Source organism: Mus musculus, chromosome 3, assembly GCF_000001635.26.
Source record: "Mus musculus strain C57BL/6J chromosome 3, GRCm38.p6 C57BL/6J".
Lineage (NCBI taxonomy): Eukaryota > Metazoa > Chordata > Mammalia > Rodentia > Muridae > Mus > Mus musculus.
The window spans coordinates 51531584-51558842 of NC_000069.6; the positions used below are offsets into that span (position 1 = coordinate 51531584).

A 27259-nucleotide genomic window follows, 5' to 3' on the forward strand; every position below is an offset into this window, starting at 1 on the left:
GTGACAGAATGATACATCTCGCCCTCTTGCCAGGTGACCTCATGACACTCCCTTCAGCGCAGGAGGGTTGTATATCCCCCACCCTGCTGACTCTGCTGTTAGAACACAGGGGAAGGCCCTGCTGCTAGAACACAGGGGAAGGCCCTGCTGCTTGGCTTCAGGTGTTAAGAGGTGATGAGTTTCTGCCAGTCTCTTCCAGTTTCCACTGTCTCCAGGAAAAAAATATGCCCTGGGGGTTGTTTTTCCTTTAGCCAGAGTCTTGGAATGAAGAGATGTGAAACAGACCTGAACCCGACTTGAATCCTGGAGCCCAGCCTAGTCCGGCTGAGCCTGGTGAAGCCCAAATAAAAAATGGCTGAACCAAAGCCAGCCCTCCGAACCATGCGTAGAACACAAAATGCTCGCCCCTGTAAACAGCTAAGCGGTTTGAGAGTATTGCTATGCAGAATTTCACAACAGCAGCCTCGCTTGATAGATACAGTTGGCCCTGTAGTCTTTTGGGGCTAACACAGAAAACAGTCTGCACCCTGGCCCTGGGCCAGAACCTCTTGTCAAAAAAGGACATTTTTCTCCCTGCCTGTGGCACTGCGGGATCAGCTCGGTCAGGCAGACCAGGAGAAGGCTTGTTTCTCAGCTGGGAGCAGAAAGTAAACAAGAGCTAACCTATGCGCTGGGGGTTGGGGACTGTCCTTACTCAGAAGTAGACCAGCTGCTGGAGAGTGAGAAGCTGAAGGGCAGCCAACTGCATAGGTTAGGCGTGAAATGGCCAGACTTGACTAGGCGGGGAGCTTTTATGATCGCCATTATTTGTTGTCTTTCTACACTGTCTTCCCTTATGAATAAGGAAGTTGCTTTATGGTCCAAGGGTCAGGCTGCAGAGAATAGAAGTTGTGCTGAAAGTACAGGTCAGGCTAGAAAGGAGGAGGCTAGCGGGAGCCCTGACAGGACCTGTAACATGGCTCTGTGGGTGAAAGCGCCTGCTTTCAAGCCTGACTCCTTCCACATGGTGGAAGGAAAGAACTGGTTTCAGAAGTTGTTCTCTAATTTGTACGTGCTTGCTTCCCCATCCACCCAGAGTCCTGAGAAAGGGGACATTTGAAAGGGACTGACGGACTGACCCAGCACCTTTCCTAGAGAATTCGTTCTAGGACGAGATGAACTGGCTATTGCTAGTGTAGACACTTCCTACGGTCAGGCTCGCTATAAGCATGTAACTGGTCTTCCTCAGGATACCCAAATCCTTACTTGGAAGATGTGCCAAGGAAAAGCGCTCATTATGGAGGGGCTTGGGGTTGAGCAGGAGCCCAGCCTGAGCAGAGAGCCACAGGAGAACGAGCGTGCCCACCACCAGGGCACACACAGGGCAGTGAAAGGCACAAGGAAAGAGTTACCTCTCAGACTCATAAGGGTCTGGAAGGAGAGCATCGCTGGAGATGCAGGAGGAAGTCGATTTATCAAAGTGGTACACGGAACCTAAAAGGCAAATCCACACGTGAGTTCAGGTGCAGCGCCCGGCAGCACACGCAGATGTGTTCCTCGTCATGGGAGGGCCCAATCAATCACACGTGCCAATCTGGTCACGACAGCTAGAATAGCTAAGTCGACCTCTGCCCATTTACTCTTTGATTAGGTTTTTGAATCTTGCCTCCCCCCACCCTCCCACTTAGTAGGAGACAGGGTCCTACTAAGTTGTCCAGCCTGGCTTGGACCTTATAATCCTCAAGTTTTTGAGTGGATGAGATTACAGACCTGCATTTACCAGCCCTGGTTTAGTTTAAGTCTTAATGGACAACCATCAGACTTAACTCTTGGGATTCCTATTTGTTGAGTTTCCTTTATTCAAGTGCCTTAAAAACCTGCTTGGGTACCTAAAATTTTAAGAAAAACAAAAACAAAAACAAAACAAAAACACTTTTTAAATAGAATTTTCAGACTTTTTGATTAGAACAAACTGGGTAATGGTTTTTAAATTTCTCTGAGGGTCTCTTCATCCCAGACAGTCTTTAAACTCTATAGCAGAGCCCAGCACATGACTCCTTTACTGAGAGTGAAGTCAGCCTCACAGAATTAAGGACAACATTGCTCTCCATGCTACATTAACTGTCATTTGGCTTCTGTCTGGTGGCTCAGCACCTGGGGATGATTCCTGAAGATAGGTATGCAACGGTCCTACAATCGCCGTTGGCTTTCTGTCAACCTTGGCAAATTCCCAGGGCTCATACACAAAGAAACAAGATTTGGAACCAGGAACGGGGTAGTAAACTCCTACAAAGCAAATTGTTTTTAGCACCAAGACCACACAAGCAATCCCACCAGTCAGGCCTTCAGTAGTTGTCATGGTTACCAGACCCCTTTCCTGTTGTTTAAAATACAACGTTAACCTACATGAATACCTCAAACTTAAGTTAGAAAACCCAAATCAGCCAGCGACAACCTAGGATCAGACCACTTAAGGATGTCAAAAGTGGAACTTTCAAGTGGGCAACTTGGTTACACGGGAGGCAGGAGAGCCGCGAAGCTAAGCAGGGAGCCCAGAGGAATTTAGGTATCACGTTCTCCCCAGGCCCCACAATGCATCTGTGGTAAGCAGCCTCTTGGGCTTAAACAAACTCAGACACCAGATACACAGGAGCCTGGGAAACAGCCTGTCAGAGAAGCAGGCAGAGGAATACAAGGGATAGTGTGATGGGCCTCCTTGGTTGTAAAACTTTACTACATCTGTAACCAACCAAAATCCAAGTGGCTCCGCACACCTGTGAGGGATCTGTTTTCTTAATTAAATCATTTGCCGTGGGAGGCACCGCCGTTAATCCGGATCTATAGAGGTGGGAAGATCCATCTTTAACCTGGACCACACGTTCTCAAGGACAACGTGACCCAGACCATGACTCAGTAGTTGCTGGAATTTGAGAATCAAACCAGGTGACTTACAGCTCTGCCTCATGGGTAGTTTTAAATGTGTATCGCGGCTAGGGCTGCAGCCCCACTTGAGAACACTTAGCTGCCATTTACCAGCCCCAAAGTCTGAACTCTAGAGCTGCAAGATGAATAGAGTCAAAGCGCACCACTAGATCCCACTTAAAATGCCGCAATGGAGCCGGGCAGTGGTGGCGCATGCACGCCTTTAACCCCAGCACTGGGGAGACCAAGGCAGGTGGATCTCTGAGTTTGAGGCCAGCCTGGTCTACAGAGGAAGTTCCAGGTCAACCGGGGACAAAGAGAAACTGTCTCAAAAACAAAACAAAGCAAACCCCAAACTCCTGTAATGGCTAGAGAGATGGCTCAGAGGTTAAGATTGCTGACTGCTCTTGCTGAGGTCCTGGGTTCTATTCCCAGCACCCACTTGGCAGCTCCCAACTATAACACCAGGGGATCCAACCCCCCCACACACACTCTGGCTTCTGTAGGCACTAAGCATGTTGGATAGCCATTGATCTCTGCATTTACCACCATTCACCTGCCAAAGAGGTGGGGTGGAACAGCAGGCATCAATTTTTTTTTTTTAAAGATTTATTTATTATTATATGTAAGTACACTGTAGCTGTCTTCAGACACACCAGAAGAGGGAGTCAGATCTTGTTACGGATGGTTGTGAGCCACCATGTGGTTGCTGGGATTTGAACTCTGGACCTTCGGAAGAGCAGTCGGGTGCTCTTACCCACTGAGCCATCTCACCAGCCCCAGGCATCAATTTTAAATTAAAAACAAAAACCAAAAAAAACCCCACCCTTCATTTTGGGATTAAATGAGTTTATACTTGTGTGTTGGTGTGAATGCCAGCAGCAACTTGTGCGAGGGTGACTTTGAGGGCTGGTCCTCAGGTCCCATCTACCTTGTGATTCTGAGATTTTGCAGGCCTGGAGCTGGCCAGCAAGTTCTGGGGATCTGCCCGTCTTCCCGTCTCCAGTGCCACATGGCTTTTGTACATGGGATTTTGAGCTCCAACTCTGGTCTCTAAGCTCCAACTCTGGTGGCGAGCACTTTCCTACGGAGCTATTTCCACAGCTCCTAGACTAACAGTGAAAATGCAGAAAAGCACAAGGAAAGCACAGGATGTTCCCGCTATTTCTCATAACGGTGACTTTTAAAAAGGATTTTACATATATTTATCATGTGTGTGTGCATACACGCATACTGTGCCTGTATGCTTGTGGGGGAGGGGGGTGTCCAAGGACAGCTTTCAGGAATTGACTCTTCATTCTCTACACAGGTCCCAGAGATCGAACTCAGGTCGTAGGCCTTTGAAGCAAGCTCCTTTAGCTGCAGAGCTGTCTCACGGGCTCACTCGGCTCTTCAGCTTAAACAGATTTTGAAGTTGATTTGATTTGATTCTTTAATAGCATAAAAATCACAGCTCAGTGGTTTAGGGCTACTGTCATCTGAACTGAGTGACTCGCCACCTCTGTCCCTTCTGGAGTCATGGGTGCCTCCTCCCGTGACTCCTCGGCATATCCCACTGACACACATGCTACACTTCCTCTGTCTCTCACACTTTGTCATGTGACTTGTGAAAGTTTCACGGGGAGGCTCCAGGAGGCCCTGCTGGTATTGATTATTATCTGATTATTCTCTGACACATCTATGAGCCGCTGTGAGACGCCCTTGCCCAACAGGGCCACTGTGCCTTCAGATTGGGCTCAACGATAAAACACAGATCAAATCTGACCAGAAGCTCAGAGTTTAGCCTGGCTCAGCCCAGCCCAGGCTAGACCAGCTGAACCCGGGACACAGCAGGCCTGTGTCTGCTGTCATAAAAGAGGGAGAGGCCTAGGGGTCTGGGTTTTTTTGTCCAAACCTTACTGACATGCCATTAAAGAAGGCTGCTCAGGGAAGAAAAGGAACTCTGCCACCTGTCACTCTACTGGAAGCAGATCCAACTTACTTCCCGACGTCACTTCAAAGTGTGGCCTCCCTTCTTCGGTGGCCATGAGGGTGGCCAGTTTCCCTTCGAGCATCTCTCCGTCAATGAACTTCCCATAGAGCGCAGTCCTCTGGTCAGGGTACACATAGGCGATCTTTTCTCCCGTCATCTCTCCATCTTCATTGACTTCCCCGACGAGGCTGCCTCCATCCTGGCAGGAGAAACCCGGATATGGAGATATTATATAAAGGATTCCTCTACTGTAGGGTATGAGTTCAAGAGAGTCCTCTTCCGCACCCCACTGTGAAGAAAGTTGACACTGAGTTTTAAACTTAAAAATCTAGAGCTTTTGACAAGAGAGAAGGCTCTTGATGCCTCTGTCACACGCAAATGGACTTCTGGAATGTTCTACGCATAGGGGCTTGCATGCCTCATTTAGAGGAGGAGACTGAAGGGTACTCCAGGGTACTAATCCTGGATTAGTTAGTAGCATGCTGGCTTGATGTGTATTAAAAAACAAACAGGTTAAACTCAGAACATAATGCAAACATTTAAAGGAAATATAAGCTGTATGTTATTGTTATTACAGTGCACACCTGTAATCTCAGCATTCCAAAGACTGAGGCAGAAGGATTGTGAATTTTAGGTCAGTCTAGGCTACAAACTATTTCTGTCTCGAATTCCCTCAAAAAAAGGGGGAGGAGTACAAGTATCTATAGCAGGGTATTATTATCTGCTAGTCATATGGTCTCACATCTTTTTTTGTTTGTTTGTTTGTTTGTTTTTTCTTTTTGTTGTTATTGTTGTTTTTCGAGACAGGGTTTCTCTGTGTAGCCCTGGCTGTCCTGGAACTCACTTTGTAGACCAGGCTGGCCTTGAACTCAAAAATCCGCCTGCCTCTGCCTCCCAACTGCTAGGATTAAAGGCATACGCCACAATTGCCTGGCATGGTCTCACATCTTAGAACTTTCTTTTCTTTTTTTTTTTTTTTTTATTTATTTATTACATGTAAGTACACTGTAGCTGTCTTCAGACACTCCAGAAGAGGGTGTCAGATCTTGTTACAGATGGTTGTGAACCACCATGTGGTTGCTGGGATTTGAACTCCGGACCTTTGGAAGAGCAGTCGGGTGCTCTTACCCACTGAGCCATCTCACCAGCCCTTTCTTTTCTTTTAAAAGTGATTTATTTTGTGTGCACGGCTGTTTTACCTGTCTATGTGTCTGTCCATTATGTGCATATAGTGGGAGAAGAGAGTAACAGGACTGGAGCTGGGTTACAGCCAGTTATGAGGGTGCTGGGACTTGAACTTGGGTCCTCTGGTTGAGTACCCAGTGCTCTAACCACTGAACTATCTCTACAGTCCATCTGTCCATCTGTCTTCCTTCCTTTTTCTCTTTCTGTTTTTTTTTTTTTTTTAATTTCAAGAAAAGTTCTTGTTATGTTTCTGAGCCTGGCCTTGGATTCATTATCTAGGACAGACTAGCTGTAAATTCACTGTGGTTGCTGTGTCTGCTTCTCAAGTGCTGGAATTGCAGGAGGCCCAACTCACTTCTCTACCAAGAAAATCTTACAACTGGATATGGTCTCGCACACCTTTGATCTCAGCACTTGGGAAGCAGAGGCAGGCACATCTCTGATCTCTGTAAGTGTGATGCCAACCCGGTCTATTCAGGACAGCCAGGGTTATATAGGGAGATCCTGTCTTTAAAATACAACACAATAAAATTGTCAGTTAAAATTAGCTTTAAAAAATTATTATTATTATCATTATTATTTGCAGTGCTGGGAGTGAACCAAGGGCCCAGGGCCTTATATGCTAGTACATGCTAAACACTCTACCTCTGAGCTAAATCTCTATGTTCTTAGGAATTAATTTGGGCCAGCCAGGCGTCGTGGTGCACGCCTTTATTTCCAGCACTTGGGAGGCAGAGGCAGGAGGATCTCTGTGAGGCCAGCCTGGTCTACATAGTTCTAGGACAGCCAAGGCTATTACACAGAGAAACCTCATCGTGAAAACCAAAGTTGGGGGGATAGGGGTAGAAAGAAAGAAAAGAAAAGAATTAATTTGGGCTACATGAGTAACAATAGTGTTGTCTGTATTTTCTAAGTGATTAAATAAATAAATAAAAGGTCTTGTCTCCTCTACATCGCTTCTTTCTTTCCTTCTTCATTGGTGGCTGCCCTGCCTTCCTCCAGGAGAAGGGCCAGCTTTGCTTTCTTCCTTAGGACAAAGGCCAGAGAAATTCTATGTCTTGGCAAGTGCCAGGGTCACAGTACGTAACCAACAAATGCTTGGTGGTTTAATTTTGTGTGTATGTCCCTGTGTGCACTTGTATTTGCATGGGTAGGCATGCGCCACGGTGCATGTGAGGTCAGAGCACAGCCTACAGAAGCCAGTTCTCAACTTCTGATACATGGATCCCAGGAGACCCATCCTTCTCCGGTTTAGTGGCAGACACCTCTTCTCACTAAGTCATCCCATAAACACGTTTTAGTTGAACTGGGGGCTACCACAGTGTTGTGGATAATCTAATTTAGGAAGCAAGAGATGTGGCCTCTGCTGGAAGTCCTTACTGCATAACTTACCAATCAAAGTCCCTTGTAAGCTTGCTAAACAATTTGATAGCATGGTGCCTTGGATAGCTTGGTTAATGTCCTGGGCTCAAAAATCTAGGAACAGTTATACAAAGTAGCAATGCAGGGTGGCACTCATGTGACCGTCAGTGTTGCTATTGGGACAGGGATAAGTGGCCTTACCTACACGAGTCACACAGATCGACACAGTCTAACCGCTCTTTGGTGGGGGAGAGATTATAAACTAAAATAAATTTCAGAACCTATGAGGAAAAATGTATAGCATCATTTTCATGGGCAGACAATGCTCTTTGTCCTTCTTACTAATGCTGTGTCCTTTCTGTACCATCTATCTTCAGGCTACTACTGCTGAGCCACAGTGTGTTAGTGCATAGTGTGTGTTATTCTTACATGTGGTTAACTACCAGGAGCTACCTACCACATTACTGCCTATTTGAAGCAGACGTAAGTCTTTATTTAGGGCCTCACACTCTTTTCTCTCAAAAGCTGAATTTATTACTTTGCACTTATAAAACAGAAATCCTTTGGTTTTCTAAATAATAAAAGAAAATAAAATGCATTGGAAGCTAAAAATCAAACCAAACCAAACCAATTTCTTGGGGCTGCACACGGTGCCTTTTGCTAGTGTTCAGCTAGCATGATCGTGTCCCTGGGTTTGAGTCTCAGCTCTGCATAGCCTGAGTTGGTGGCATGCACCTATAATTCCAGCCTTTAGGGGGCAGAGGCAGGGGAATCAGAGGTTCAAGGTGCTCTGCAGCTACACAGAGAATCTGAGGCCAGCCTGGGCTACACAAGACTGTCTCAAAAACCGAAATAACACCAGCAAAACCTTTGTATCATAATTAGAGGGAGATTTTTCAAAAGAAGCTGTTCTTAGAGCAATCTCACACGAACAATAGGCAGAATAGTTCTTTTACTACTCTTAGTTATTCGTGCTATGGCACAAATACTGCCCAGCTGCTCTATCAAGGAGCATGGGGAAGAGGCCATTGTCTGGTTCCTTCCGCTCGCTGGCTCCCCCTAGCGGGATCGGTGAGAAGGTAGGTCAAATGCTTGTTGACAACACATTTCTCTTTTGGGTGGGGATTAAGAAGATAAAGGCTGTTTGGGATGTCTCTACAATGGGTCCTAGGCACTGTCCTGTCAATCCCAGGACGGATGTCCCTCAGAGTCCCAGTGCTCGAGCAGCAAAAGGGACCTAGAAGCCCGTAGTGGCTCTGTGTTCCCATCCTGTGACTACAGTGATGACCAGCAAGCCAGTGCCTGACACTGATGCCCACTTCTGTACTGACTCAGCTTCCAGAAAGCCTCGGGCTGTAGTCAGCCCCTTCCACCCTCAACAGATACCGCATGTGCCATCCGCCATTCTGAGAGCTAGTTATTGTCTCCCAATGCCTCTTTCCCAACAGTCTTCTCTTGGTGTTTGATAAGACCAGAGGGTGAAACGTTGCTCCAGTGGCTGGCCCCGCCTATGTACCTGCAGCAGTGCTAGTTGGATAATGGGGGACGAGGGGGGAAAGAAGGGGTAAAGGACACAAAAGTGGGAGCTGACATTTTGGTGTCTGGGGGATTGGTGGACTGGGCATGCATATGATGAAGACACGCTCGCTGCATACACATGTATGATATCGTCAAAGAACACATAAAATGTTATTCTCTAAAAAATGTCACTTTTAAAGACATTTTTAGGTTTGACTACAGTCAGTGAGATGACTGTAGGAGACGGTCTCAGCTGTACCTTCCATCTCACCACAGGACTTCCGTCGATCCTAGTCACAAGTGAAATGACAGGGTGTGGGAGTCTCTGGGAATCCCTGTTTCGGCTGGCTCTCTCTCATCCTCTGCCTACACAGGCTCCGCTCACTTTTCTGACAAGTCTCTCAGATGTCAGTAGCACCCCAGCTCCAAGCAACATGGAGCTCAGCCCGGCCACTCGGAAGTCCTCTCTCACCCTTCAGAAACTGCAGGTACCTTGGTCCCAGTATCGGCTTCTCTGCCTCTACCTAGACTCTGATGTCTGATGGGTCAGAGCTGACCAAGATGCCTAAAAAATGCTTGGGAAGTCTTGGACAAAGAGTGACCACATCTTTTCCTTAGGGCACAGCTCTTTTTGAAAAATTTCATGTGTCAGGGGAAGGTTGGGTAGTGGGAAGGGGAGGGTGTTGGATCCCTTGGAGCCTCCAATACTGGGATTCAAACTCCAGTCCTCATGATAGAACAACAGGCACTCTTAACTGCTGGGCCATCTCCCCAGCCCCAAACTGTCAGGCATACCCGTCTCAGGCTTCCCTAGTAGCTGGGCCCACACATGCATAAACTGAGCTTAACTGATGAAAACACAAACAAACAATTGTGTGGCTGATCATGTGTGGCTCACGCCTCTGATCCTAGCACTAGGGAGGCAGAGGCAGGTGGATCTCTGAGTTCAAGGCCAGGCTCATCTACACAGTGAGCCACAGGACAGTCAGGACTAAATAGGAAACCCTTGTCTCAAAAATAAATACAAACCAAGTGTGTGTAGGATGACACTGGGTGTCCTGATCTACCACTCTCTGCTTTAGTCCCAGAGACAGGGTCTCACTGAACTTGAGGTATGCCAGCCTAGAGACCCTCCCATGAGACCCAAGTAAAAGCCTTGTGAGTGCATAAGGGACCAAGCCAGGCTTTTTACTTGCTTTCTGGGGATTTGAACTCAGATCCACTTACCTTTAGCAATATCTGCTGAACCATCTCCTCAGCCAATTAAATGATTTATAAAGAACAGTGGAGCTGGTGAGATAGTTCGGGGAGGGGGTTGGGGTTGGGGTAAGGGGGTTTGCTGTTTACCAGCAGGGGTGTAGTAACTCCAGAAAGACCAGAAACTGCTGAATTCAATCTCACATGTAAGAGACTAGATAAAATTAAGCAACAGCTGGGTGTGGTGGTACTTGCCTTAATCCCAGCACTTGGGAGGCAGAGGCAGGTGGATCTCTATGAGTTCGAGGCCAGCCTGGTCTACAGAGTGAATTTGAGGCCAGATGATTTACAGGGTAAGATTCTGTCTCTCATCTCCTCTTATCTTCCTTCCTGCCTGCCTGCCTGCCTGCCTGCCTGCCTGCCTGCCTGCCTCTCTCTCTCTCTCTCTCTCTCTCTCTCTCTGAGCCAGGGTCTCTCTACATTGCCCTGGCTGTCCGGGATCTCACTATGTGCCAGGGATTAAAGGCATGCGTCGCCACACCCATCCATCCCCCATATGCATTTCAACAATGAAAAAAAAGTCTTTCTGCTTCTTTCTATAGGACAAGGGAATTTAAAGTAACTTTTTTTCCCCCTACTCTACTGATGGTATAATAAAACTAGTTTGTCCCAGCGATGAGAAAATACTCAGGAATACTCATATGACTGAGAACAGCAATTACCAGCAAATCTAAAGCCTCGTTACCTAAGTCCTAGTGAACAACAGCAGGTAGCTGGCCTCAGAAACGCTCGCCTTTAGCAGCTGGTCACGGCTTCAGAGGACACATACTTACTGTTTATTGTGAGGAGTCAGAACGCTGTCTTAAAACACGTTCCCTTCTTTGTTTCTCAGAGTGAACAGGTAGCAGCTTACCGGGTAATGGATCCAACACACTCCGTGTCGATTGTTGTCTTTGTACTGTCCCTTGAAGATCAGCCTCCCGTCAGAGTCGTACTCCTGGGCCGGTCCATTCAGCTCTCCATCCACATAGGTGCCTTGGAGAACACCTCCATCCTCATAGGTGTAAACGCCCTGGCCCTGCAGGGCATCGTCCACGTAATATCCCTCCAGGGTGCTGCGGGACAAGGGGGACAGAAAGGACAGTCTGATGAACGGGTGCTATACTTCCTCCCATCTCCCTCCCTCCTTCCTTCTTTTCCCTCTCCCCCTGCTATGCATACCTCCCCTCTGCCCCCCACCCCCAGCAAACATTCGGCAGGTAGATCATGTCTTGCTATTGTTGACTCTCTCATTCCACTCTGTGGGTCCTGGGGATCAAACTCAGGTTGTCAGGCTTGGTGGCAAGCACCTTTACCTACTGAGCCATTGGAAAACAAAGGATCGGGTCCAAGGACCCACAGGCTCAGCTCTGTTTCAACCCTTACACGTATTCAAAACAATACCTGGAGTTCCCATAGGAACAATGTCAAAAGGCGGACAAATGGTTGGTGATGTCAGCTTGTTGGTAGGACATTTACCTAACATGCCCAAGGCCCTAGGTTCCAGGAAGGCTTAACCCATAATCCTCTGGTTCTTATGACCCCCCCCCCCCCACACACACACACTTTTTTCTCTGCCAAAGGAAAGAGAGAAGAAGAAAGCCACAGGTTGGGCTGAGAACAAGTCTCACCTCCCTGTGTCTCCATGGCCAGGCAGGATCGCAGCTTACACCGGGCACTGGCATTTCTGCTATTACACTCATCTCATGATGGTCCCTCGCTTCCCTCAGCACTCACTGACCCCCTTGAATGGCTCAAACATAGGGGTCTTCAGTCACTCGGGTATGGCCTAGCTTCTGCAACTGGTCATCTTATTTTCAAGGCACTAAGACTGAATTCTACAGTAGCAGCGACAGCTGGAACCAAATCAAAAGGCTCTCTTTTGCCTCCCTTTGGAGACAGGGGAGGCTTGGTTTTTGTTTTACCGTCATGTGTTCGCTAATGACAGGGACGGGCTCTGAAAAAAATGTGTCCTAAGATGGTTTTGTCATGGTATGAACAACACAAATATATACACACAAATCTAGATGCTATAGCGGCTTCAACACGTAGGTTACATGATAATCTTTGGGACCTTTGTGGCATACGCTGTGTGCGTGTCTCTGTGTGTGTGTCAGCTGCACACATGTGTTCATATATACAATCAGTGGTGTAAAGGAGGAAGACTGTAGGCTCAACCCTGAGGTCTCATTAGCAGCCTGACGGAGCCTGAGCCCCACGGTGCTGGACCAGAAGAAAGCTCACAGTATGTTTATGGCAATTTCACCATTCTTTTCTTACCTCTGTCCTCAGAAAATACATTTGGAAGATCAGACATACGTTTTGTGTCCAATTTCCTTATATAATGGAAGTGAGTTTATCAAAAATTCTATTTGGAATAAAGGAAAGGGCAATCCAAATCATTTAAAAAATTTAAAATGTTAGGGTCCACAATATGGCTCAGTGGGTAAAGGTGCTTGCTGCCAAACCTGAGGATATGAGTTTGATCCCCTGGGCACACATTATGGAAGGAGAGAACCCACGAAGGTAAGTTGTGCTCTGGCTTCATGCAGCTCAGGGCACCTACGCCTCCCTACACATAACATCCACACACAAGATAGACAAATGTGATTAAAGATTAAAACATTAAATATAAGGTACTCAGAAATCACGATGGTTTGATTAACACCAGCTTCGATTCACAGATGCAGGAAGCAAGCCTTGAAAAGCATCTTTCTATGTGGTGAGCATTGTATGGGGCTCTTGCCAGCATGGTGCACAGAACATGCACAGCCCGACAATACTCCGTGGTAAGCACACACTGCATACTGGGTAGGCAGGATAAACGCATACCTTACAGTAGGACAAGCGGACACTGTGTACTAGGTTAAGTGGGACAAGCGGACATGATGTGCGTCATGTTCTGGGGCAGGTAGAACAAAGCGAGGCATAGGGACTGAGCGGGCTGCCCCCGCCTCTGCCGAGCAAAGCCTTGTCTTATGATTGAGAATGATCTGTAATTATTAAATGAAATTCACAGCCCGAGCACTGACAGCTCCTGATTTCATTGTAATTACACTACTTGTGGTCTCCCAAGGGGATAAATAGTTCTCTTTCCCGTTTGTTTGTATTATCAATGACAAATAGGCTTATTAAATTCACGAAAGGAATAAAGTATACTTTAACATCGCTTTTGCATAAATAATCAAAACTCTAAACTCAGTGAAGCTGAATTAATGAGCTGCAGCTGTCATTAGAACCACACAATTAAAAAAAGAGAGCCGCTCGCTCGGAGAAGGGCTGCTAATCAACTGACGGGAGATGGGGCATAGACTTCAGGGAAGCGAATCAACCATCTCTCTTCATTTCTGGGTGGGATTGTCAGGTAAGATATAAGACGATCAGTAAAGTCTAAATTTTAGGCAGGTTATAAACTTCAGCAGGTGTATAGCCCAAATATTGAGGATACGATATAAATATAAATATGTTTTGTTGTTGTTGCTGGAACTATTAATTGAACCACGTGTTCTAAGTTTTTATTTGCTAGTCCTGTTTGACTTTAGGTCTTCCGTGTACACTTGGGCATTACCCCACCAGATGAGCATGCCAATACTGCTCAGATTCATGATCAAATCTTGAAGGCACGGGTCCTTTGGACAAGTTAGTATTGGTGTGCCTTGCACATATTTTCAGTTTATGAATGCCATGGCTTGCATTTGGAGGCACAAGGACAATTTTTGGGACTCAGCTTCTCCTTCCGCTGTAGGTCCTGGGAGCTGAGCTCAGGTCATCTGGAGAGAGCTTTTACCCACTGAAACATGGCTGTTTGAGTTTTGTTTTTGCCACACGGGGTTGGTCCTGCTTGTCCTGAAACTCACTCTATAGACCAGGCTGGCCTAGAACTCAGAGATCTGCCTGCCTCTGCCTCTGCCTCTGCCTCTGCCTCTGCCTCTGCCTCTGCCTCTGCCTCTGCCTCTGCCTCTCAAGTGCCAAAGGAGGAGGTGCCTCTACTGACACATCTTGTTTTGATCCTGATCCTCACTGTTTTCAGAGGCTTGTGCTGCCTCTTTGCCTATGAGCCCAACCTTACTCCACTCTCATGGGAAACAGCTTTGCCCAGCTGGCTTCCCAGGCACTTCCTAGCACTGATGGTCCAGGGCTCAGTCCTTCCTACGCCAGACAGACAGCAAACGGTCTACAGCTCAGCCAGACTCAAGAGCCCTTAAAACTACATTCTTGGGGATGAAAGAAAGATGTTTCTCTTTCTGTAATAACGTATGTATGACCTAACTGAATGGAAAGAGGAAGGAATTGTATCTCTCATGTTAAAAATTTTTAACGTAATGTTTTCATTGGAACAAACAATAAACCAAGTATCCCCAAGCCACAGAAAGTACGGGTTTTCACTGTTCCTATCCAAAGTATTTGATTGATCTTCATGTGAACATCATGCATTTCTATTTTCCCTCCCTGTCCTTTTTCCTTCCCTCTCTCCCTCTCTCCCCCTCCCCCCTCTCTCTGTCACAGAGTCTCACTGTGTAGCCTAGGCTGGCCCTCAAATGTAGGATCCTCTGTCTCCTTAGTGTTGGGGTTACATGTTTGTACCACCGTGCTCACCTCTGCTCACCTCTGTATTTGACTCTTGTTTGTTTTGAGACAAGGTCTCATGTCCTCAGGCTGGTCTTGAACTCAATATGCAGCTGATGATAAACTCTTGCTCCTCCTGCCTCCCCTTCCTAGGTGCTGAAACTGTAGGCAGAGACCCCTGCTAACGGCTGCAGCGCTCCCCGCCCCCCCGTGTGTGAGTGTGTGTGTGTGTGTGTGTGTGTGTGTGAAGAGGGTGTTTGATCTCTTGGATCTGGAGTTACAGTTAAGAGCCATCTAATGTGGTTGCTGGGAACTGAACCTGGGTCCTCTGGAAAAGCAATAACATGCTCTTAACTGTGGAGTCATCTCTCCAGCCCTAGGTTAAATATTCTTAATCTGTGTTTCCTTTTAACATGTGACAGGATTCCTCAGGACATGTGCCAGGATTCCTTAGGACATGTGACAGGATTCCTCAGGATATTAAGAAATAACAAAAATGGTCTTTGGATTGATTGATTGATGTTTTTTCTGGTAATGGCATCTGAAATAAACATTGGACAGCTTAAGGAAAACATCAATTTTAACTACATTTCTTTCTCCTCACATTCACAGATTGGCCTTCTTATTTTTTAAAACCTGGTTTTGGTGGCGTTGTTTTTACCAAAGCTCATTTTATGAGGTGCTAGGTTTGCAGAGAGAATGAAATTAGAAAATATAACTCAAAATAATGGAGAAATTTAGCAGTTTCTCACCCCAACGGGTTTTATTCAAATACTACCGTATTTCCATTTGAAAGTCACCTCTATAGTAACTGAATACACAAAGATATTTAGAAAATTTGACTTTTCTTCATGGTTTAGGGGCTGAGGAGTTTCTGTCCTTTCTACTTCGTGGGCCTAACCCATTCCTTTTCTCTAGCAGGTGCCTGCAAGCTGTAACTTCCGGCTGCTTAAGGCCTGGGATAGCTATGAATATGGCCAATACTAAATCTCAAACTTGCTTAAAACTTAAGATTGACTTTTTTGGGGGTAACTATTACTTCAAAAGTCTGAATAACACTGACTCCCAATATCAAAAGGCTGGACACACCTGCTAGTGTGTCCTCGTCAATGCTAACGTCAAGAAAATGAATTCTGCTTTCAAGTCCCATCTCTGACAAATTAAACTTAGTTTGAGAGCATTGTTCTAGGAATGATTTCGTGTGGCTGTGCCATTACCTAATACTGCAAGACCGGGAAGGTGAGGAGCCCTAAGGCATTGGCTAAAGCTACTTCCGGCTAACACAAGCTTCTTTCGGCTAAGACCTTTACCATCTGGAGGTGGGAGAGGCCGGGATCCATGACTTCAAAAGTTCATTTCCACCTCAGCTTCTGTGAAATGTGAGCAAGCACTTTGTAACAACCTGGGAATTCTTAGGTGTCCTCATTTCCCCTTGGCCCACAGCGATCCCTCTCAGCAGAACACCCCAGGACAGGAAATCAACCTCAGAAAACGCCTCTGGGAGGCTCATGGTGATAGCTCAGCGGGTAAGCCACTGGCCTTGCCAACATGAGGGTGTGGTTTTTGTCCATCAGAATCCACTTAAAAAAAGAAAGACCAGTGTGGTGGTGTGGACTTGTAATCTCAGTCTAGCCTGCTTGCTGAGTTTCAAGTCCATGGTGAGAGGCCCTGTCTAAAAAACGAACAAACACTGAACACACTCAGCAGGCAGAGCTGCTTGCCACCAAGCCTGGTGACCCGAGCTCCACCGTGGGACCCATGTGTAGGAGGAGAACCAGCTTCTGCAAGCTGTGCTGTGACCTCCACAAACACTGTGGCATGACTAATCCCACCCAATAAATACATCTATGTAATTTAAAAAACCATAAAATCAAAGTTCATGTCACTGAGGAACGATGGAGCTCTTCTTTATATTCTCCACACATGTGTACACACATGTACACACCACACACACACACACACACACACACACACAGACTAGGGTGCAGAAAAATAAAGGCATGCAGTAGCAGGTACTCTGAGACCTAGGTGGCATGTCCAGGAACAGCACTGAAAAGAAATATTTATACTCTGGGCTCCATGGCACACACTGGGATAACAGAACTCTTGAGGAAGAGGCAGAGGGACAGCGGATTTGAGGGCAGCCAGGTAGTGTTTAAAGAGCAGGAGATGAAGCTCTGTGGTAGAACACTTATCTGGCACTCATGAGGCCCTGGGTTCCCCAGTACCAAAGAATAATTACACATATGATAAATTACCTCGCTTTTTATCTTGGGTTACAGACTACAAGACTCCCTAAAATTACCGTTCAACAGCTTAGAAGTCGATGCCTTTGGATTTCTTTGTTCTTTTCTTTTTTGTCTCCCAGTTCTAGGCAAGCTCTGGCTCTATGCTTATAAATTTTGGTGGAACTCAGAACAGTTAAACTGTACTAAACACCCCAATTAGCCATTTCAGGCCAAATCAAAGATGCAGATATCAAAGCCTTCTTAGCGGCAGAAAATCATTTCCATAGTAATCTCAGGACCACACACACCCAGTGTGAGGCTCCATCCAGACCGAGCGGCACCACCAGAATCCTAAAATCTGATTTGCTAACTAATTGCACACATGTCCTTATCTCAGGATCGAGAGGTTTAGAGGTCTCAGTTTCTTGAACTAAGTCTCTGTTGCTTTAACTTAGATTACTGGACACATGCATTAACCTCTCCTCCAGACTTGCTATTTCATGAAAGACATGCAAATTATTGCACGCGCATGGCACGTGGTGACCAGATAGGGCACCTGAGGTCAGGAGCGGCCAGCAAGGCACATCGGGGAAGGCACTCAGGGAGTCTTGCCCACTCCCTGCCTGCTCAGGGAAAGTCTCCTGTGGCTAACAGGGAACACATTTTGGCACACTGGTTCAAACGCTCAGTCTAGCCCATAAAGCTGGAAGGTGTGCCGTCCAATACAACCAATTTGCTGGACCGTTGCCCCTAAGAATCAGTTCCTTGTTGGCTAGCCTCATCTAACCACCAAATTCAAAGTACGAACATGCTCGTGCGTGCGTGCGTGAGTGTGTATGCGCGTGCGTGGCCATCTGGATAAGCTCTAACTTGTTTTCAGCTCCCACATCCACTTGGCAAGGACTTTACTATCATTATTTTAAACTATCACGTTAAGAGAATGTCTCACAAAGCCTAGGAGATATCATAGACAAAGATGTGCACTCAAGGAAACTCTCCTTAGGTGGGGAGGGGAGATCAGCCATTTACAAAAAAAACATACATTGCTGAATGAATATAAAAATAACCTTGGCACAAAGTAAAAAATGGACCTTTTCCAGAAGAAGAGCTATGATTGAACCATCAGGGAAACCATGCAGGGGAGTTATGTTCTGGAAAGAGGGATTCTGAGAGGCAGCGTTAATGCCAACACCTTGAAAGAGACCCCTGGGGACCAGGGAACCGGTAGGTATTGAATTTGTGTATGTGTGTATATGTGATGTCCATGCCTGTGCACATGGGTATATGTGAGTGCAGGCATATACATGTCATGGTCCATGAGGAGGTCAGACTGTGGGTGTCTGTTCCTGCCTTCTACCTTGTGTGATGTCATTAAGCTATGTTACGGTTCCTGGGTGGCCATGAAATGAATTTGTGCAAGACAGGAGTGGCCCCTAAATCTGCCATGGCAAAAATCACTGGACAGACACATCCCAGGCTCGTCACGCCTCAGGTTGGCTTCTGCACAGCCACCACCGTCATTTCTGGTCACCAAAGCCTTGCATATACGATGGGGTTGCTCTCACCTTTTGCATGAGTTACACACAAGCTTTCAATTGAATTCCTCCATTTGGACCATTTTTTCCCTTTGAAATAGTTGGGGATCCCCACGCCCCCTGAATAAAACAGAACAGCGAGGGCTACCTGCCGTCAAAGAAGAAGAATTTCCCACGCCCATTCTTTTCTCCATGCACAAAGTTGCCCTCAAATCTGTCCGTGGAGGAGTAGGTGACAGTGCAGAACCCGTGTGGTAATCCGTCATCGTCCAGGTGCCCTGGGGAAAGAGAAAGCGTCAGCTCAGGATGGCAAGACAAGTCTCAGAAGCTGCCAAGGGGAGGCCAGAAGAGCGCATCAAGGCCCTGCATCTGGGATTACACGTGGGTTTGAGCATGGGTTCTGGGAGCTGAATTCAACCAAGAGTAGCAAGTGCCCCTAGCTGCTGAGCCGCCGCTCCAGCCCTACTTCCACTTCCATGTCTTGAGAGGACCAAGTATGCAGAACTTTCTCAGCCCCCCCACCCCACCCCCACCCTGTTGAGGAAGATCTACTTGATGTTTTGTATACTTCGTGAACTGGCTGGTCCATACAGAAAGGCCGGGGCACGTTTGAAGACATAGAGTTTGCACTGGCTTGCCTTTTCCCTGCGACATGGATGCATGGTCAGTAGAGCCATCTACACCCTGGTTACCACTGCCCAAGCTCCTAAGGCACACACTTGGTTACCACCAACTTGTTTCACAAACTCCAGCCCCACCCCATTGGTATCTCCCCATCATTTATTTGGGTGAGAAGATTTTGCAGAGAAGAGTGAAAATAAAGCCAGTCATTTCTCTACTGGCTTCTCCCCTGGGTTAACAACTGGGATCATGGGTGCAAACATTCAATACCGTGCAATGCAGGGACATTACTCAATATGGCTTCCAGATGGCCTATTAGCATCTATTAGCATCTCCGAATCTCCTAGCATTTCTATTTAAGATGATAAAGTCCCAGGGTAAGGACAGAACTCAGGGGTAGAAGGCTTAGTTGGCGTCCCCGAGAACCTAAGCAATACCCAGCCCTGCAAAGTTAAAAAAAAAAAATTAAAAGAGATAGAAGGCTATAGTCTCTTAGAAGAGATGATAAGTGGTCATAAAAAAAATGCTCTTTATATTACTGACGACTGAAACATAAAATCATAGCAAAAAAAGACCGTATTTTATCACTCTGACTATATGGAATGAGTTACCTGGGACATAGTACAATGATTCATGCTATTATTTATCTGTGGATTGAGTTACCTAGGGCATTGCACAATAGCACATGCTATGATTTATTTGTTTATTATGTGGATGTGTGTGCCTGCTTGAGTTCATGTGCACCACACACGTAGCCTTCTGAGGACAGATGAGGCTGTTGGAGCCCCCGAAACTGGATGAGAGCCATCATGTGGGAGCTGGGAGCCCAACTGGAACTGTCTTAGCATGGAGTGGCCTCTTTGGGCCCGTATATGGCTATATAAACACACCACAGACAGGTTAGTTTCTTTTTTAACACAAACTTTTTCTCCAAGAGTCAGGAAATCAAGGGTCAGAGGGAATCCAAGCTAGTCCAAGCTTGCTTTCTTTTGGTAGAAAAACTAAATTACATGATATAATTCTAATAGAGTCATATGGAATAATTTGGACAACTATTTTCTAACCATCTACTGATGACATTCTTTCACTGAAACAGGAAAAAAAAATGCCATTAACACTCCTATGTATTTAGTGTCCTACTTTCGATTTGGTGGATATATCAGAATAATTAGGTTAGTCTCTCACGAGAGTAATTACTGATGTGTACGAATACTCCCACAATGGAGAAAGGTGCACACCCTTCAGACTTTAAAAAGAGATTGCTAATAAAATTGTTTTTCTACTGTAGATCAAGAGAAACATCATGATAAACATGGACACGGAGGGGTGAAGGAAAGCCAGTGTAGTGTAATCCATCTATATTCCTTTCTCCCTGGCCTATATCTGAATCAAACACTACAGGTGCAGGCATGCTCCGCACAGAACTCAGATATTAAAAGTGGAAGAAGGTACCATGTAACTGAAAGCAGGCAGAGGTCAGTTCTGACCCCAGAACTGATTTTCATGAGGACAATAAAAACCTCTGCTCCATGACTGGCCTGTCTGGACCCTTCTGCAACAGGCCAGTGGGAGGAAACCCCTCCACTCTTTGCTGGAGGATTCTGAGTGACACCCACCTCTCTGAGGACCTTGTGCATCTAGAAGGAGAAACACGTGGACGGTGAATTTCCCTGCTGGTCTGTCTGCACATGAAAGTCCTGAGATCTGTCAGACCTCTCTCAGGATTTCCACCTTGACTTGGTTTGTTTTGTATTCTCAGGTGTAAGCAATGCAAAGATTAGAAACTAGAGAGTGTCTGAAATTTCCACATTTACATTTATGGTGTCAGTTTTCCAGACTGCTAAGTAGCTAAACCAAAACAGCAGAACCAAACAACCTGGGTGTGGCAGTACAATTCTGCCATCTTACTACTAGGGATTAGGAGTTGATCGCCTTGGTAGGCAGCAAGTTTGAGGCCAGCCTGGGGCTGCGTAACATTCAGTCTCTGACACAAAGCACACCAGAGCAGAAGGGAAGGAACAGACAACCATAATCAGGACAATAGCAACAGAAAGACTTCGGACAAACCTAGGGAAGAGATTAGGATGTTAAAATCCTGCTGCCTCTGAGCACAAGGACTGTGAGCGGTCTCAGCACCCTTCTTACTCAGATGCTGCTAGCATAGCAAAGTTGTGTGGCATCACAGCTTAAGCAGCCAACCTAACATCACTCACTATCCAGAGAAGAAAACAACGATGAAGCTACTTGTTTGGGGCAGTGGGGGCGGGGCTAAATGCTTTTTTGGTACCTTGTTGAAACCTCAGATGCCTAAACACTACCACATGACCTGTGAGAGAAAGCTGATAGCGCTAAATTCGTGCAAGGTTGGGGAAAGCTCTGGCCTCCAACCCACCCATCCACTTTCTTTCTAGAGAAAGGCAAACAGGAGCCCAAGGGGAACCTTGCTGATGGCAGAGCACGAGCTGCCTGCAACTGCGGCTCCAGAGACCCCACACCCTCTCCTGCCCTCTGGCACACACATAAGCAATACGAGTAATTTAAATTAGAAAGTGAAAGAGAAACTTAGGGGAACTAAAAGGATGGCAGGGAAGCATGGGGCGATGCATTCAAAGTACATACTTGTATGAAAATAACCTTACATAACCCAAGTACGAGGAAAAGAAAATACATATTTAAAAAAAAAATCAGTATTTCAAGTTGTATGACCACGTAATGACTGTGCACTATTGAGCCAAATGGTTCACTGTGATGACATATCTTCTTAACAAAAACAAAACCCAAACCAGAAACAAACAAAAAAAACTACCAGCGATGCCCAGGCTCCTTATAGAGAAACGCAAGGAGACTTTGTGGGCAGGCTGCAGAGAATGCCAGGATTCTTAACATCATATCCTGGCTGCAAATTCCAATCCCTTGCCTGTGTTGCTAACTCAGTGTGGAAACTCTAGTCCTTGCTGAAGACTACAGAATGCGCCGAGTCAGCTAACCCCCTTGCAGGCCAGTTCCCAGTACACAGAAGGTGGGCACCAGGCCCAAACGCCAGGCCAAACTCACTGGAATGATCGCTTTGTGCTAATAACACAGCCCCAGCAAGCAAGGCACCCAGGATCTGTCTACAGAAAGACTGAACCGGTAGCCAGAAAAAAGAAAAAATTAACGGGTCTGATTTTCTTTCCATTCTGTTCTAAAGATTTTTATCCACCAAGCAAATAGAAACATTTTCCCTAGACTCACCTCTGAGCAGAGGTATTTTTTCCTTAACTTGATAAGACTGGTGGTCTGTTACGTTGCCCTGGGATCAGAGATGGGTCACTGCCTGCTTCCAACTTAGAAGAGACCTGAGCGCTCTGGGTGAATATTTCCCTCAGGACGAGAGACCTTGGCCCATACTGGTTTTTTTGCATACAAAACTCGGCTCCTCCTCTCCCTCAGAAAAATCATTTAAGAAAAGCAAGTTTACTGATGCCGGAAGCAAGCCTTCCTCATGAAGGATACACAGTGGCTCAGAAAGGCACAGGAACACAGGTGTGAGCTGGCAACGGCTGCGGTTTTCATGTATGGCTCACAGAGAATGGTGAGCATTCTGTCCCAGGCCCAGGGTGCAGACACAGATAAGAGACAGGCAGGGCTGGACAGTACGGGGGTTGTTAGTAAAATAACCCTGACTGTTTGGAGCGGACGGGGATGCCAGACCATGGAGCTACGTGTTTTCACTGTGGGCCCTTGTTCTGAGGACTCTGACATTTTTCCATTTTGAGCTCTTTCCCTCAGTGTCTCTTACACATTTCCAGGCTTTTCTTTGTCTTTTTTCCCCCCTATCCTCATAACTGCACGTCTGATACCACGAGAGCCTCAGCTATTGCTACATGTCTTCCCACTGCCTAGCGCATCAGTTTAACTTCCCGAGCAGGGCTCTGACCCTGTCTGTCACTCCTCTGTTCCAACACACAACCAACACTCTCAGCCTGTGGCCCCGCTTCCTTTTGCCATATCCCCCTCGTGGGCCATTTTCTCTTTTCAGCCTCATGTTTCAGCTGAAGTAAAAAGAGTATTTTCTGGGGTGGGGGTGGGGGCGGCACACAATTGCCTCTCACCTATATGCACCAAGCGCTTGCTTGCTCTCTCTCTCTCTCTCTCTCTCTCTCTCTCTTTCTCTCTCTCTCTCTCTCAGGTTAATTCTGCCATCTCTTCAGGGAAGGCTCATCCCATGTACTTCTCTAGGCTGCAGGGAATTGCTGGCCTCAAGGTGCATGCATCCATGTCTTAGTCCTTCCCCAACCTACAGGATTCACCAAGAGCCCTGGCTGGCCTCCAACTTACAACAATCTCTCACCTCAGGCTCCCAAGTGTGGGTCAGATTTGATGTTTATTTATTTGTGAGAATGTATGCATACTATATATGCCCAGGTAAGCACAAACCTGGTGCTAATGTGGAAGCTGGAGGACGATAAAAGTCAGTTTTCTCATTCTTCCATGTGGGGACTAGGGATCGAACTCAGAACAAACGCCTTTACCCGTGAGCCATCTTGTTTGCCCATGCTTTGTTTTGTTGTTTTAAAGCCTCAGCGATGGCCAGGAGGCGTAGCCTATACTTCTAAACCCAGCTTCTTAGGAGAGCGAAGCAGGAGGATCATGCTTTGGAGCCAGCCTGTGCTAAAGCGTTCCAAGATAGCCTGGGGTTACAGAATAAGACTGTCGGGGGTAGGAGGTGTCAAAGTGAGAACTCCAGTGGCAATGCCTGGAAGTTAACTGGCTTCCCACAGAAGCAGGGCAGATACTGGAACCCAAACTGTTTCCTCCTGACATTGAGTCCTTTCCACGGTGTGTGTGTGTGTGTGTGTGTGTGTGCGTGTGTGTGTGTGCGTGTGTGTGTGCGTGTGTGTGCGTGCGTGTGTGTTTGTGCACGAGCATGCGCGCGTGTATTGAACCACCTTGTATTCAGAATTGTACCAGGGCAACAAGGCACAATAATCCCAGCACTAGGGAGACTGAAGAGGATCATGGCTGGTTTGAGGTTAGCTCGGGTTACATAATGAGTTCTAGGAGAGCCAATGATGACAGAGTGAGATGTGCATCCAAGGGAAAAAAAATGCATTAATTAAAGAAGAACTTCACCAGGGCTGCAGTGCTGCCAGGAGAGCCAAAATGTGCATCACCTTATAAGACATCTGACCTCAAGCCCTGAAGAGGTTTTAGAGCCTCTCCTAGCCAGGACAAAGTAAGCTTGAGCCGGGAATCTGGTTTTGGGCTAGGACTCAGGCAATAGGATCAGACTAAGAACATTTACATCTGAGTTAATACAAAGCTCAAGCCCTGGCTCAGCAGAGGCACACTTGGCTTGTCCTGGTCAACCAGACTAGCCCCCTAAGAAAGGTGTTTATGGGGGTTTTGTTTATTGTCCTGCTTGTTCCTTGTCCCAGAACTGATCTTTTTATTTTGTATGTACTTAAAATGGTATAAAAGCAGACTGGGAAAAATAAACCCTTTTCAGCCTCAGAACGGTCTGGGGTCACCCTAAAGTGTTTATCTAATTGTCTTTTTTTCTTTTTTTCTCCATAATCCTCGTTCCTGCCCTGGAGAACCTGTTGACTGACTAAACTGTCTTGGTCAGGCCAATGTCTTCCTCAGAGGAGGAGATATAAGAAAAGAAAGGACATTTGCTGTGGAGGCTGAAAGTCAGATTCTTTTTCTCCATATATATGTGGAGAAAAAATATATATGGAGGGTGAGCAGGACATATATATATATATATATATATATATATATATATATATATACTTTTTTTCCCCTGAAACCTACTCACCCTATATGGCAGAAGCCACCTCAGAAGTAATAGAATCACTGAGAGTGGTTTGCCATTGCACATTAACTGTTGCTTCTCAGCTCAGTCACTAAGTATTTCACATGCTCAATTGACTCATTAAAGAAAAAAAAAATGAGTTTCTAAAAGGAAATGCTGGGCTGGAGAGATGGCTCAGTGGTTAAGGCACTTGTTGCTCTTGGACCAGGGGTTCAATTCTCAGCCCCCTACATGGTGGCTCACTGAGGTCCACAATGCCAGTCCTAGGATGCACATAATGCACAGATGTACATGGCAGAAAAATGTTCACACACACACACACACACACACACACACACACACACACACAAGACTTTAAAAGGGCAATGCTTTAAAAACATAAGAGATTGCTGAGTATGGTTGTTCATGCCATTTTTCTGTACTCAGGAAGCTGAGGCAGTAGGTCTGGACTACATAGTGAGTTCCAGGCCAACCTGGGCTACATAAATTCTAGGTTAGCCTGGGCTATAAAATACAGTGAGACATTGCTGAGAAAAGGAAGGAAGGAAAGAAATGTAGATTCGTAGGAGTTAGAAAGAATGCACAGTTGACAAAAAAGAATTTCACAAGTCTAGACTGTCTCCCTTTGACAGTAATCCTGTCCTTTACTAGACTAAGTTTCTCTGTAAACCGAGGATAATATAGTACCCACCTCCTACGGCTGGATAACGTCTGAGCATCACTCAGCATGGAATCTGACATAGTGAGAGCCACAGCGATGCTGATATAATAACAGCTGTGACGAGGAAACCATCAGAGGACAATGTGTGCACAGAGATGAGAGGCACCAGTGTACACAGACGACTTTCTATTTAGGAGAAGGTCACAGCCGTTCATACCTGTTTAGAGATGCGTGCTAGATTTTAAGGAGCGAGCGATGCGAAGTGCCAAGGCCAACACGGACCTGGAGAAAGAGTGAGGGATACAGTTTCCAGCCAGGGCACATGGCAAAGCTGAGCCCAAAATGCTTCCCAGAGCCTTTTCTTTTCTTTTTTGATGCACTTGTTTCATTTTATATGTAGGAGTGTTGGAGCCAACAGAATTGGAGGTGCTGAGGTTCTCAGTTGCCATGTGGGTGCTGGGAACAGAATCCAGGTCCTCTTCGAGAGCAGGCACCAAGCCATCTCTCTACCACTTTTTATTTTTTTGAGACGGAATCTATCTATTTTACAGGTTCAAGCTCTGTTAGAACTCCCAGTCTCCCAGTCTTAAAAAACGATCCTCTCTCCTGCCTCCCATGTAACTGGGATAACATATATGCCCCACTATACCTGGCTTTTCTAAGGACTTTAGAATACTAAGTCACTCTTGGGCTAGAGTATGTAGCTCCGTGGTATATTGTTTGCCCAACACAGCAAAGGAAACAAGGGAAGGAAGAAAGAGAGAGAGAGAGAGAGAGAGAGAGAGAGAGAGAGAGTGAGTCTTGTTGTTGTTCTTTTAAAAATCCAGGAATAGATATCACATCTGTAATGGCAGCACATCATATCAAAGCCAGCCTGGGCCACAGAGATCGTGTTTCACAGATCCACAAAAACAAAAATCTGCAAAAAAGCAAAACAAGGAAGTTCCTCTACTTGTTTACTCTTAGGTAAAACTGAGTGACTGCCCAAGACAAGCCAGCGTTTAAGCCAGCTGTCATAGCATAATTATTAATGGTGCCTTTCTTGCTCTAATGAGCTGATTTATAGTAGTGCTATATCTGTCCATCCTATATAAAAGCCCCCCCCCTCACCACCCCTACAGTTAAGGTAAAGAAACTGCAGTGTTTTGAATCTACTGGACTAACATGAAACCTGAAAATATACTTTAAACATTTCTTATCATTTTGAGACAGGGTCTTATAGTTCAGGCTGGGTTTGGACTTGCTATGCAGCCGAGGGTGACCTTGACCTCCTGATGCTCCTGCCTCCGCCTCCACCTGCAGGTGTGTATGCCACGGGCCTGGTTTTTGTTCACATGCCAGTGCTAGGATCATAAACAACAGAGCACATTTTCTAAACATCAGCCCTGGAGAAGGTGGCTTGGGCTGGGGGCACTATCTGTGCTTAAGGGTTTGTTTTTAAAAATTGCAAGTAAAAGAACAGGAGGAGGGGCTGGAGAGATGGCTGAGTGGTTAAGAGCCCCGGCTGCTCTTCCATAAAACCTGGGAAGAATTCCCAGTACCCACATGGAAGCTCACAACTGTCTGTAACATCAGTTCCAGGGAATATGACATCCTCACGCTGACATACATGCAAACAGAAACACCACTGCGCATGACATTAAAGAATAAAAAAATCACCATCATCAACAACAA

At 46.2% G+C, this 27259-nt stretch overlaps 1 protein-coding gene across 1 annotated transcript in view; it reads right to left on the minus strand.

Moving 5' to 3' along the window:
- Setd7 (SET domain containing (lysine methyltransferase) 7) overlaps positions 1–27259 on the minus strand; it is a 45506-nt gene that overhangs the window by 16266 nt on the left and 1981 nt on the right. The window contains exons 2-5 of the mRNA NM_080793.5: positions 18652–18781; positions 11049–11250; positions 4883–5072; positions 1392–1473 (exon numbers count right to left, since the gene is read on the minus strand). Of these exons, the coding sequence (NP_542983.3) occupies positions 1392–1473; positions 4883–5072; positions 11049–11250; positions 18652–18781 (604 nt within the window). The remainder of the gene's footprint in view (positions 1–1391; positions 1474–4882; positions 5073–11048; positions 11251–18651; positions 18782–27259) is intronic.